We start from the raw sequence: 14,360 nt of genomic DNA, 5'->3' as shown, positions 1-14,360 counted from the left end.
TTATGCGTTTATATCATATACATACGATTATTTTTATCTTTAAGTTTTATTATATGTGTTATTTTAAAAATTAATTTGGATTTTTAATTCAGAATAATTAAGATATAATACATTTATGTGAAAAATATTTTATTGGAAAACTATTGAGATATAAAAATTATAAAACGGACAAGTTGTTTGTTGTTAATCGAAAAAGCTCATGCATTTAGTGTAATCGTTGAAACGCACGATATATAAATAAATCTCTATAAATAAATCTATATATAACAAAGATAAAATGGCGCGTTACTTTCGTTCCTTCCTCTTTCACCGGAAATGAAAAGTCCGATTTCCGATGTAGAAATCTATTTCAAACGATTTCCGTTACAACATACAAGTACATTTCCTTTAAATGCATTTCAGAGTAATGACAAATCATTATTTTGACATCTTAGAACGAGAAAGAAACTTAATTATATAATTACATAATTTTTAATTACATAAAATTATTTAATGATATAACATATCGTGTATATAATCATATAATCATAATTAAAATAATATTGTGTTTCTAATTTGTAGATAATCTTTTTTTTCGTGTAATGCAAAAAATTTTCGGTTTTTATAAAAAGAAATTATAAATAAAAACATTTTGTAAAAAGAAAAAAAGAATATGAATTTATATGAAATTGATTTTTTAATAACAAAAAAAAAAATATTCAAGTAACAAAAAGTATACTTTTCGTATCACATTTACGTACGTATACAAAATAGAAAACAATATTATCCGTTTAAATAAATATCACTTCGTGTGCTATTTGAAAGCAGCAAATATTCGATGAGTAAAAATATTCTTCGCAGCTATTTTTATTAAATTATCTAAATAATAATAAGATAAACCTTGGAAGAAAATATTACTAGAAATACTGCAACCTTTAAAGTATATACGATTAGAATTTCTTCTTATATAGAATTACTTCCTAACGAAAAGCAGATTTTTAACATTTAAAACGTTATTGTATTAAGTATTTCACTTTCACGAGTGACTTGATGCATGAGAAACGAAACAAAATGAATAAAGATCCTTCAAATATTTCAGTATTACGAAACAATCTAGGCGAAAGCGCATGATTTTTCTTTGCAATTGCACATCGTCGCGAAACAAAACATGTGATCAAATAATATCCGAAACAACATGGAAAACATCGATTCCGATTAATTAAAATTCGATCGACGAACGAAACGATGATACTAAATCAAGATACAAGCAAACAATTACACCCATTATTTTCGATTGTATTGCTTCTCGGTCACAGGACGAACTCCTTGATCAGCTTGCTCATGTCCAAGCTGAGCCTGAGTATATTGCGGATACTGCGGTTGAGAAGCGTAAACTTGACTGTACCCGCTTGGTTGGCCTTGATATACGTCTCTTCCTTGATCCTGATGGTAAGCTGGATCGCTCGATTGGTAAGCAGTACTCAATTGACTTTGATAGCCGCTGCTTGTCTGCCCTTGATACGGATGATTATTCGCGGAAGGTTGATATTGAACTTGAGGCGGTCCAGCGGGTTGGACAGGCTGGGGCACGTATGGTTTGTCGAGGCGATAATCGATCTGATTGGCAATGATGTTGTAAGGGATTTGGGCTTGATACTTCAACAGGCTTTGAATGTGACCAGGAATATTGGTGGAATATTGGGGGACAGGTTCGGCTGGTATTGGCTGCGGTCTTGGCTGTTGTCGCGATTGATGAGGCGCTTGTCTTCTCTGCCTTCTCGAATGAGGCGATGATGGTTGTGACGATGGTGAAACTTGCACAGGAGATGGTGCAACCGCCGGTGGTACGGTGTGCACGACAGGAGACGTTGGTTGCTGTCTTATCAAATCTTGATAGTAACTGCGGAACTGTTCCAGCTGCATCTGTGCGGATGGATCCGGATTGAATCTGGAAATTTGATGAAGTGTTTAAGCGTTTGCCAAAATTTATTATCTATTAAACGCGCGAGCAAGGAGGATTAATTTAACGATCGAGCAAGATGAAGTTTACCTGTACTGTTCTGGAATAGAGTTGACGTAAGGTGTTTGTGCCTGGTATTTCAAGAGTTGTTGAAGATGAGGAGGTAGATTGGGCGAGTATTGGATCTGTGGCTCGGCTGGTGGTTGCGGAAGTTTGCGATGCTGTTGTTGCGGCTGCACCTGTCGTCTGTGCCTAGTTGGACCACGTGATTTCCCGCGGTAAGCCGGACGCCGTGGTTCTGGAGGCAATTCCTCTTGGGGCTCGGGCTCGTATCGGGGCTCGTATCGAGGTTGCGGTTGATTCCCACCTTGCAGTGATATCAGATTTTCGTATCTGAGAGGGGAAAATTTGCAATTGGTCAAATACAGACAAATCTGAATAAATTCATTAGCGTTGACGAGAAATGGATTTGAGAATTTGGCATTACCTGTACGGTTCAGGAATAATGTTCACGTATGGAAGTTGCGCTTGGAGCTGAAGAAGATGCTTGATATGCGAAGGAGCATTGTCTATAGATTTCGATTGTTGCAAGGCGACTGGTTCTGGCGGTGGAGGTGGTTGTCTAGGAGCAGACGCTCTTTGTCGATGCGACGTTCTTGGCGCGCTTGGAGCTGCAGCTTGAGAATATTCTTGTTGCGCTGCTGGCCGCGATTGCCGATCGTACGACCTCCAGTTTACTCTCAATCCTTTCAAACGAAATTTCGAATTAATTTTCTTCGATATCGTAATTTGATCGTTGATGGCTTTGGTTATTGTTGAATTATATTGTTGAAAGAAAAGAATGATTATAAATTCGCTTACCACTGGGATCGTTATATTGGAGAGATTTTGGAGCCGCACCTGACCTACCATCGTAGGCTCCTTGAATAATCGATTGACTATGTCCATCAGACGCTCCTTGGATATTGTATGCTCCTGCACTGGGTCCTTGCACATATCTCTCAGCTATACCTTGAGTGGCACCCTGAATTTGAAAATTGGAATGGCCATCGCTGGAACCTTGTATCTGAGCACTACCATCCGTGGCGCCTTGAATACTGAAACCACCATCGTGTCCATCTGTAGACAAATCAAACACGTTTAAATTAATATTAAAATTAAAAGAAAAAAATTCATTCGATATTTTATAATTATTTTTATGAAATATCCTTTTATTCTTCTTTATCAAAAAGATTTGTAAAAATAAAAATTTTCATCGTAAAATAATTTACTCGATAGACTAATAGGCTTCGATATATCTGAATCGAATTGGAGAAATAGTTCGACATAGCTTCAACGTAACGACGTTGAACGGTAAATCTGATCGTAAATTTGTATCAGTCAGAGAGATAGAAGAATAAATTACAAGATTTTTCCTCTCGTGTGGAGCAGTATCCGTATCTGTTATCTGTTTTTTACCATTTTGATCCGTGTACTCGATTCCTTTCCCTTCCTCTATTCGTAAGCCCTGAGCGACTCGATTCCCGTCACTGGGTCCCTGTATCGTGAATTGTGCCAAGCACGCAGGAAGAGCTATTAATAGTAAAACCTGAAATAATTAATTAATAAATACTCGATTATTTAACATTTTTAAAAATATATCAATTCCGTGTTAATTAATATTTACAGATATTTCTTTAAAGACGTATCTTTGACTAATATTTCACTTTATTTATTTTTATCATGTTTTGACATGTAATCAAGATACTTTGCAATAATCATAGATCTAATAATCAAATAAGGGAGCATTAATATATTAAGTAACATTAAGTGTCTTTATGTTATCTAATAAAAAATTATATTACTCAATAAATCATCAAGAGTATACTTTCTAATTACTATTTAAAGAACTTTTCATATAAAATAAAACAAAACTTCGCTTCTTTTTATCCAATTTCTCTTCCATTTAATTTCACGAAGACACTATTTTTTACAATTAGAATTCTTTCTTTCAAAAATGGATAACAACTTTTTTCATCGATAATATAATTTATAGGATGTTAACGCGAATATTAATGAAAGGATATTCTTGCTTCAAGTCTCATTGATGTGATAATATTAAAGAAAATAAATGTCTGGAGATATAATTTTAAGGATCAATTGCGTAACCTGAAGTTTTAATCAAGTATTATCTAATACGATGGAAACTCGACTCAGTGACAGTTGCGATAGCACACTGGTTCGTGTTCTGTGCATTTATATGGAATTGTATTTCGAGATCGGGGCACCGTGGCTGGAAGGGAAAGTGGTAACTTCAAGACCAGATTCTTCGTGATCAACCGAAGTTAATAATACGTTTCAGAAACACGATGGAAACCTATCCTTTAAACGCTCCCGATCCAGTTATCCCGCTAAGTATTATCCTTTCGTTCAATTTGTGCTTGATAACAATTTATATTTTACGTTTCTTAATTAGATATTGTGTTTTTTCAATTATCATCGAAGAAATATTCCAACGATTCCAACGATTCCAACAGTTTAACAATCTGTAATCACGAATGAATAATGGAATACAAATTTTATCAAGTAATCCTAAAATCATTATAAATTAATTTTTTAGCAAATATTTTTAATAATATAGTTTATCTAATTAATTGCAAACTATGTAAGCTTGAATACACAATTGATAAGTATCTATTGTCGATATGTAACTAATTAGGTTCAATTCATTCGTTAAGACTAATTAAGTTAGGCAATTAAATCAAATCAATTTGTCTTTTTCATCGAGTGATTTATCTAGTTCTTTGTAATGTCATTCGACACAGGCATGGAAATGCATGCATGTATGTTATATCATTCGATTATAAATATAAGAAAAATTTAATTCGCTTTAGAAAAAAATTCCTATAAAATCGATTAAGTTTGGTAATTGTCGATGGGTTCTATCGAATCGACGAAATTCCAATTTCTTAAGGGGAAAGTTTCGCATTTCGATTAGCAACGGCAGTTTCCGTAATCGGGAAAAGGCGACGAGTATTGGTGTACCTTTTCTCCGATCCATTCCAATCGAAGAGGAAAAAGAAACAAAATCTATCATGGAAACTAACACAGGCTATCGAGCACAACCGTTGTAAGAATTACACGCTAGCCTATGGAAAGTGAAATATAAATTAGCTGACAAGACACGCCTGTTTCGTTTATTCTCGAAGAAAAGGGTTCTTGTTTGGCGTAATGATTTCTTGTCAGAAAATGTTGATCGAGACATGGAATGTTACATGTTGTAATCCTTTTGTCCAATTATTTACGTTTTTGTAATTTAATTCAATCAAATTCTTCGTTGAAGAAATTATATTATGAAGTTATTTGTTTTTCTGTATACTTGTATTTATTTATGATTTTTCGTTAATGTAAATTTTAAAATAAATATTACAAGTAATAATTTTGCATTGTATTTTTATTTGTTTCGATTAGAGATTTTTTTTCTATAAAAAATTCATGCTTCCTATAAATTGAAAAATATTATAAATATAAAAATGTTTCTGACCGCAACTACTGAAAGTAAAAGAATACTGTGTACATTCTACACAAGTGTCCTATTTTTACTCTAATTATCAGGTAACTGTAAAAAAGTTGTAGTAAACTGGATAAAAGAGGTACAACTATATGTGGATATATACACGAATGTCCTTACTTCTTATGAAACTTTCATTTCGCAGCGATTATAAAAAGAAAATATATGGATAATAATTTTTCCAGAAATAACAAGAAGTGAATATCCACGAGCAAAAATACTTCGAGAAATTCTCATCGCTATCAATTTTATTAATTAACAAATAAAGCATCAACAATCATTGAGAAGAAAATTATCGCATAAATATCGGTTATTATCCAATCGTATTCAACACGACGTTTTCTTATAATCACGTTTTGTCCATTGTATTTGTATTATGAGAGCCAATTTCTTCATCAAATTCATAAAATCATCTTTACTAAATCATACGTACGTTTTATTTCCAGCGTATAATTTCGTAATCTCACCCAAAAACAATTTCACGACCAATTTTACGGTGTACAACGAGGCGACTTTCCTTTCGAAATAACTCGTACACCCACGATATAATTGACCCACAATGCGCAAACACGTACGCCATTTTACCGGAAACTTGTGGCGAGGGACATCTCATCGTGATTAACCACACACGACACATTTCCTTCTACACGTCTCAATTTTCATTCTACCCTTCTCCCATATATTTCCATATAATTTAAACCATAAAACACGAAGGATAAAAAGCAGAAGAATAAACTATTAATAATAACGGGGAAACTAAAATTTGGACAAATTTATTCGAAATGAAAATAAAAAAGAAATATATAAATATAGTGTGCACAATTTAATTTCGCAATCGCGATTTAAACGACACGCGACACATTTCGTTCTGCTATGCTCTAATTTTAACACCCATCATACCTTTCAATCTTTCTACTCGCCAATATATTAAACCACAAACCGTAGAAAACAAATTTAGAAAACGATAAATCACAGAGAACAAAATTAGGTGAATAAAAAAATAAAATAAAAGGAAAATAAAAGGGAGAATTTGAATCGAAATCGAATTAATTCATTCACCGCTGTTGAGGTTCGAGAACGACAAATTAAGAAAGGAGTGAGGTACTTACGAGGAAATTCATGGCGAGAAAGCAATGCTGGTCGATGCGTTCAAGGGTGGAGTGTATCTGAGGCGGCCGCGCGGTCACCGGAACAACTTTATAGGCGGCTACGTAAAAGGCGGCTTTCGGCGACGGGGATGTGACTTCTCGTCCCACCTCCACCAGCCCTCCGTTTTATCTGCTACTTGGATTACCGTTCCACGGAACTGGCTTTTCAGAATTTTTTCCTTTTCTTTTTTTCCTTCTTCTTTTTTTTTCTCTCTCTCTCCTTCAGTTCCCATTTCGCCCGGTCTCACTGCCAATGGTGATGCTTCCTCTCGAACAAACTTACTATTGTGGCTCACCACTGGCCATAAGATATGCTGTGGTACCGGAAATGTTTTGAGAGGAGGAAGTGTTTTGATACTTGATGGAGAGTTAATTAAAAGGAATTGGTATTTGTTTTTTCTTTTTAAACGAATTAACGAAGATTAGATAAGCATTATTTTTATGTTGTGTTGGCGATGAATAAATTTTTTGCTTTAACATTGCACAAGTTTTCAGTTTATGATTAATGACGGGATTATTTTTAGTTATTGTAAAAAGAAATAATTTTATAACGATTATGTGAAAGATTTACCCAAAAGTGTATTAAATCATCAAATTATATTTATTCGGTAAAAGAAAAATTATACATCAAAATGTATTTTTCTTTTTTGTAACATTTTAAGAAATTGAACTAAAGGTGTCTCTATTTTCACCCAGGTGTTTGAAAAGCTACTAAAAGTATTGCGAAGATTCAATGAATGTAACTATGTTTCTTCGTTGCTCATAAAAGCGTACACTCGATTGCATCGTTGGAAAAAACGCTGAAGCCATCGATAAGGAATGCGATTCAAAGACACGTTTCCCATGTAGAGAATCCATTCAAAGGTTACCACCATGCAACGACCCTATACAACAATTAAATGCGGTTATGCACATATTGAACTTAAGTAATCATTGCAAATAAATAAAACAAATAGACATCAATCGTGAATAATTAATTTTTCACGTATTCTGTTGCATTCAATCTATTATATTTACTTACTGTGTAATTTATTATTAATTGTAATTAAATGAATTAAAAATTTAAAATAACATGAAATTAATGTGATATAATATATACAATTAGTATATTAATAATTCGACATGATTATTTACAAATGTGAGATTCGATATCATTATATTGAAGATTTTCTTTTCCTTGTTGTTTTTTGCCGGAAGAGAACGAAAAGATTCGAATAAAATATGAAAAGTAAGAGGAGAGCATATAATCACGCTTCACGAATCGAGTTATTCCATCGGTTTTCCGGTTCTCTGGAACGAAATCAAGTCTTTTATCGTGATTCTCCTCTTGTAAATCGAACACAGATCTGTTATTAATTATTTTATTCAATCTTTAATTAATTTTTATCACGTTACATTATAACAAATAATATAGCAAAATATCTTTTTCTGTTTTAATTATAACCTTATTTCTTACTATAGAATAATCATAGAAAAATTGTAATGTCGTTTCATTAGTCCAACTTTACGAATTGATGATTAATGAACTCAAAGGTGGATTTCGAAAAGAAATTGAAATGAACATCGTTTCATTCTTCGGATCAACGAACCCAAAGATTATCCAGTGAAATATGAACATGTTTGTGGACAGAATAGAAACGAAAGTTGCAGCACGTACAGCTGAGCGTGTGCATAATCGCAAATGGCGGGAGTTAACGCGAATCCACTCACGATGCGTGAAGGCCACGAAACTATTTTACATACTATGTTCTTCCTTGTACGCTCGAAATGCTGTCACTTTCGTTACGAACTTCTATAATACTCTTCGAAAAAACTAAATCTTTGATCTTTTGTTTTGTTCCAACGGTAATTAAGAGGCCTTACCTTAAAAGTGGAGCAGAAAACCGGAAGTTCTGCAATGGTTAAGGAAATGGTAATTCTTTCTAAACGCGAATTAGGAAATTATAAAATTATTTCAGATATTCGTTCGAAAGGAAAATCGTTTGAAATATGTAATGAAATATGTAATTCACCTCTTCGACTCTCTCTTGTATAATTAAAATTAATGGTTGGAATACAAAACAACTATATCTGTTATATATAATAAATTATATCTTAAATTTTCTTATTTTTCTTACAATATAAAATTCTTTCTTCTTTTTTTAGAAGACTTTAAATTATTAAAATAAACGAGTAATCAAGAAAAAAAAAACTATATCAAGAAAATTCCATATCCAAGAAAAGAAAGAAAATTCTACAATTAAAGTATTCGATTGGACACGCAACTATTTACGTATATTTCCTCTTCTTTTTCTAATTAATCAAACCGGTATACAACGTGAAATTACATAGATCGTTGCTTTCCTACAATGTTAACAAACATGAATACCTCGGCTGAATTAAATGAAATCGATTTCCTATACAGATATCGCTCGACATCCTAATGATAAATGTTATACTCCACGATACACGATCGTCGATTCGAAACAAACGATCGTATTTACTTTCGACTTGTCGTACGAACGTTGGATATTATCGTATCGCTTTCCATCATCGGTCGGAGCACGCGTCTTTATTAGAAAGGTGGAAACCATCCGACTTTCTACGCGTGCTTCAATAAAGGGAGATTTATCGACGAGTAAACGGAGCAGATCGTGCTCGAGCGCGTGATATTCGATAAATTCCCCTAGGAAGGGGCTCTCGAGAGATCGATAACCATTTCGTAACCGAGCGCTCGAGTTACTTTTACGCCGGAAGTTCCGTTCACGCCATTCACGCTCGTGTCTGGAAACGAGGAATGACTTTGTTGTATGGAGAAAAAAAGCTTGAATTATTTATTTCGTTTGAAACAGAATATCATGGAATTTATAGAGATGGATGGAAATTACGTGTTTTTTTTTTTGTTTTTCTTTCGAAGTTTGTATTGATTAAAAAAGATCGATAATAATTGTTAAATATTTGGTTCGAAATATTTATTGTGACATAAGTGATTCTTAAAGAAATATGATAATATTATATTTTTGTTATCAAACGTATCGAAATAGGTATAATTATAAATCAGTGGGATTTTTATTGCGGCATAAGTGATATTTTAAAAAATGTGTAAATTTGTATGAAAATTAATAATATTTATATACTAAATTTACAGTGATATGGTTTTTGTTTTAAGTATATAGTGATATATTATATACGAATTACAAGCTATAATCGAGTTTCGCCGTTATGACGAAATCCAAGTCGAAAAAATTGATAATCAATTGTATCCATTTAAAGCTGTAAGAAGAATCGTGAATAAAAATTAAAGCTGAAGTCAGTGACTGAATTTAATAAAATAATTTGTGCGACTTAATGATATACCAGAATATACATATTACTCAGAATGTGTAAACTTTTTTTTGTTCTTCAATATGTCGAGATTGGAAATATTTCCGATTTTCCCAATTTGAATGATGGACAAAAATTTGTTTCAAATTTTCGTTTTTATAATTATCAGCAAAATTATTATCAAGATTTTTTATCCAGACAAACAACACGATTAATATATCTAATTATTTTTAAATAATTTTACATTCAGATATACATCTTAGTAATTCTAGTATTAATATAAAAACGACGACGAATCCTTTTCGTTTTCTTTCACTCAAATCAAATCTTCGATCATCCTTTTGACCGAATCAATCAAAATTCCAATCTCAACGATCAAATCTACGACCAAACAAAAATAAAAAAACTCCAACTCCAATGAAATTCCAAATTCCAAATTCCATCAATGCCTCTGGTTCTCTTGAACAGGTTTGGTCGTGTCGAAGTCGTCGTCATACTGTTCATTATTCACGTAATAAACCTTGCTTCGATACTGATACGGTCCCTTTCCGTCCACAGGAAGTGGCTTAGGCACGAACAAAGATTTCGGCTTGTACGTAATAGTGTTGGCGATCACTTCATATGGTAATCGTGCCTGATACTGGAGCAACTGTTGAATCTGAACAGGCATGTTCTTATCGATGACCAATTTCTGAGGGATCGGCGATGGAAGCCTCTCCACGGGCACAGCGATGTGCTCCACCTGAGGCTCTTCCTGTTGTTGCTGCTGCTGCTGCTCGTAGCTCCCTTTGTACACGATTCTACCCCTGTTCGCATACTCTCGCCTGGTTTTCCGTTGTTGTTCCACCTCATAATTCTCAGACGTCTCGTACTGGGCCGATTGCTGATCGTGTTGGCCAGGTTGCTGAGGATAAGCGTAAACGGTGGACGAGGGGTCAGGTTGTTGTATACTCGCGGGTTTGAACCCTTCCACGATCACTTGGTTCGCGTGAGAACCCGAGTATCTGCCGTAGTGAATTTGATTTGGATCCGATGATTGGATCGGTTGAACGAACGTTTTGTACTGTATCTGTTCAGCCTCTGGCTGTTGCAAATACGATCTGTGCTCCAACCGGTCGGATTCGATCTGGACGAGTTGTGACTGAGGCTGCTGAGATTCCGCCTCCGTTTGCTCGCTGGATTTCTGTCGAGGTCGAAACTGGTTCAGGGTGCCGAAAAATTTCCAATCGATTTTTAGACCTTTAAACCAAAGATACGAGTGATATTTGTTGATGTTCTTGTACATGCAATTCATTTAAAACGAAAAACAAAATTACACGAACATCGTTAATCCCGTTTCAAACAATTGCAATCAAATCGTAGAGCAAAGTTGATCGAATTACTGACATCGCGTCTAAATGCCAATTAAATTCAACCCACCGCCGAAATTCGATCTGTTGCATTACTCTCAAGGAAAGTAGAGAGATAAGTAGTAGTCCTGTGTAAATATCATTTCAATTGTCGATTTTCGTGCTCTCTTACCGTTCGGATCTTGATACTTGAGTTGCGGTGCACGAGAGGAACGTTGACTGTTCTTCTCTTGCGCCATCGTGGTCGAAACCAAGAACAAGGCGATAAGGAGGATCTGCGAACAGATAAAATTGCGCATTATCGCGAGAAATAGCGAATATACAACAACGACTGCGACGATGGCGCAATCCGCCGGTAATCCGAGATCCTTTAGAAAGCCAAGTCTTCCTCTGGTCGTCTTTCTCTGGTCAAAGGAGGGCGCGAGATCTGGCCTTCTCTCTGCTTGGAATATCGAGCGTCAGCGATTCGTTGGTCGGTTTGCTGCTGTTTCAGGGTGGAGAGATTCGATTAAAAAAATTTTTTGATTGATTCTGTTCTAAAGTTCTAAAGATCCTTGATTAAACGTTGGTTCATTTCCTCTATTATAGTTGGAATTATCATAAAATTAAGTTTAATTATATTCCATGAAAGTGCCATGAATTGTAAACGGTTGTTCGATATGCCTTAAGTATGGGAAATTAAGACCCATTACTCGAAGAATGAACTTTCGTTTCGTAATTACTATTCGAGTGGTAAGAACTGAGAGAGGTGGCCGTGAATAAATTACAAGCGTGCGTGTTTGAGAGGATTTTATAATGGAGCTTAGAATTTTTCTTTTTTCCCTTTATTTTGATGAATTATTCTGTTTTTAAAATCGCGAATTGAAATGTGAAATACACACGAGTCGAATCACGAGCCTTGAACCAGTGTATAATAATGTTTAAGAAAGAGAAACTGCATTAATTAATTCATAATTATATTTATTGCTATCAAAAGAACAATAAATTTTTAGAAAAAGAAGGAAGTAGGGGAATAAATGATTGCGAAAGTTTAAATAGAAATCGAGTTTGGAATTTCTTACAATTTTTAAAATTTTAGATAACTAAACCAATTTATTTTTCTACTATTTCAAATTACACGAAAGAACACAGAAAGAAGGAATAAAAATAAATATCAAACATAGTTTCATAGTGTAATACCATCGTAATACCAAAGTTCGTCCACTTTTTCTATTTCTACCTCTTTTCTATCTCATCACCATAAAGAGCAACATGCCTCAAAGAGAGTGGTTAATGATACAAATCGATTCTGTGATCACCATCCAGTATCAAATGATATATCGCCATACCTCGAATGATAATTCGTGCCATCGTGATTCCAAAACAAGTCAAAAAGATGACGCACCATTAATGGAACACCAAAAATTAAAATCATCATTCTTAATAAAATCAAATAATCCGATTCACTCACATGATCAAAGAAAACCAAAAATATACAGTGGATTCACTTTCAAATTCTAAATCCATCCCCCAATGGGATTTCATCAACAAATTGCAATACCAATGAAGTATTATTAACCTATCACTAAACGAAAAATTATCAACAAACTACATATACATGTTTCACTCAGTCACTACGAGCATAAAATTGAAAATCAAAAAAAAAAGAAAAAAAAAAAAACTACTCCTACTCGACACTTTTAAATTTTCATCCCTCCCCTCGATAATTCCATCGATATGCAAATAGCAAGCAAATTGACTCGGATGAAATTCGATTTTGAATAAAATTTGAATTTATCTGATCATCACTCACTGGAAGTCTCATGGCTGTGACGGGCGGAGGAGTCGATGAACGTGGATGCTCGGTTCGCGGTTCTTCGAGCGGAAATCAGTCGCTGGAGCCGCCGTGGCTCTTCTATATACTCGGTGTCGGCCCCGGTGTAATTGGTCGGCCAAGCAGACGGCCGGTGGCTACCTACTTTTAAAGTAATTCTGCCTCGGGTAACGAGCCAGCCATCGAAGGGGCCCCTGGGATATTATCGGGGCCCGATTGCAAGAATGCAATGTCGTTGCCGCAACTATTTGTTCACAAAGGTTGATTTAGGAAGGTGTGGACATTGTACACGAAATTTACAACTTTCTTGAAGAGGAAACAATAAATGGTAATGGAAAGGGTGTCGACGTTCGTGAAATTTTAAGTAACTACGTTGTAAAAGTAATATTTATATTTTATAGGTGTAAAGTATATAGTGAATATGGTGATAATGTTAACGGTGTTGAGTTTAAGGTAATTAAATCCTGGCGGTGTTCAAAATAACGTAAAAATGTTGTGATATGGTCTGTCATGAAAATCGTATGTCATCAAAAACAAAAATATCTTTTGTATTAGAAATGTAAGCATTTCCTGATTAATTTCACTCTGAAGGAACAAAACTATCTCTCATTATTTCTTCGTTATACGTAGGTGTATCTTGTCAATTAATTCATTAGATAGAATGTAGATAGATGGAATTTTTATTAGTACAAGAATTTACTGGATTAGGAGGAAATTTGTAGAAGGTGAAAACTGCTTTCATATGTATCTGTTGCTTTCGAGCATTTTTTTTCTTTTTTTTTTTTTGTTTCGAGAAATATTATTTATTTTTTCCAAATTCTTGGAATATCTGTAATGAGAAAAAAATAAATACGTCACGTAATATCTATAAAAAAGACTGTCGCATGTTGGTGCAGTTCAACCAACTTGAAATTAAGATTTGTTACTTAATCAATCGCTCGTACGTCAAAGAGCTGACTGTTGAAGTCAATGAAACCGGTTCCGTACATCAAATGTTTTATTTGTCTTCCGTTAAAGCATAACAAAGAAGAAATGGAAAATAACGTAACAACAATATATATTACCTCTTCTATTCAATTATATATAATACGTAATAAAATACATTTTACAAGGAAAAAGAGAAATTTTCGTTCAAACGAAAACGGATAATATAAATTATTTAGATAGTGTGTAATATAACTATTCGTGTCCTTTTTCGTTGAAAAGAGTTTAAAAATGACGGAGAAAAGAAAATATCGAAGAATTTCAAAATCTCTAA

The 14,360-nt window shown here is 34.2% G+C and overlaps 2 protein-coding genes across 2 annotated transcripts; both read right to left on the bottom strand.

The window, feature by feature from the left end:
- Positions 1–112: 112 nt before the first annotated feature.
- Positions 113–6,770, bottom strand: LOC100869113 (uncharacterized). The gene is made up of 6 exons (XM_012487957.3): positions 6,599–6,770; positions 3,398–3,527; positions 2,801–3,058; positions 2,427–2,685; positions 2,030–2,332; positions 113–1,927 (listed from the first exon to the last, which is right to left on the bottom strand). The coding sequence occupies exons 1-6, from the start codon at positions 6,608–6,610 to the stop codon at positions 1,264–1,266; spliced, it is 1,626 nt and encodes a 541-aa protein (XP_012343411.2). The 5' UTR covers positions 6,611–6,770; the 3' UTR covers positions 113–1,263.
- A 2,803-nt stretch (positions 6,771–9,573) lies between these two features.
- LOC105735779 (uncharacterized) lies at positions 9,574–13,225 on the bottom strand. The gene is made up of 3 exons (XM_012487958.3): positions 13,082–13,225; positions 11,462–11,564; positions 9,574–11,179 (listed from the first exon to the last, which is right to left on the bottom strand). Exons 1-3 carry the CDS (start codon positions 13,091–13,093, stop codon positions 10,383–10,385), a joined length of 912 nt encoding a protein of 303 aa, XP_012343412.2. The 5' UTR covers positions 13,094–13,225; the 3' UTR covers positions 9,574–10,382.
- Positions 13,226–14,360: the final 1,135 nt, after the last annotated feature.

This window comes from Apis florea, unplaced genomic scaffold (genome assembly GCF_048593485.1).
Source record: "Apis florea isolate Af1SG1 unplaced genomic scaffold, ASM4859348v1 contig_2293_pilon, whole genome shotgun sequence".
NCBI classification, from domain to species: domain Eukaryota; kingdom Metazoa; phylum Arthropoda; class Insecta; order Hymenoptera; family Apidae; genus Apis; species Apis florea.
Note: the sequence above shows the minus strand (reverse complement) of the source record. Positions and strands in the feature narration are given on the sequence as shown.

Coding starts and splice junctions, on each gene's coding strand:
- LOC105735779 (XM_012487958.3), bottom strand. Junction 11,180..11,461: donor CAAGTATCAAGATCCGAACG/GTAAGAGAGCAC, acceptor TTTGGTTTAAAG/GTCTAAAAATCGATTGGAAA.
- LOC100869113 (XM_012487957.3), bottom strand. Junction 2,333..2,426: donor ATTATTCCTGAACCGTACAG/GTAATGCCAAAT, acceptor TTCCCCTCTCAG/ATACGAAAATCTGATATCAC. Junction 1,928..2,029: donor TCTATTCCAGAACAGTACAG/GTAAACTTCATC, acceptor TCAAATTTCCAG/ATTCAATCCGGATCCATCCG.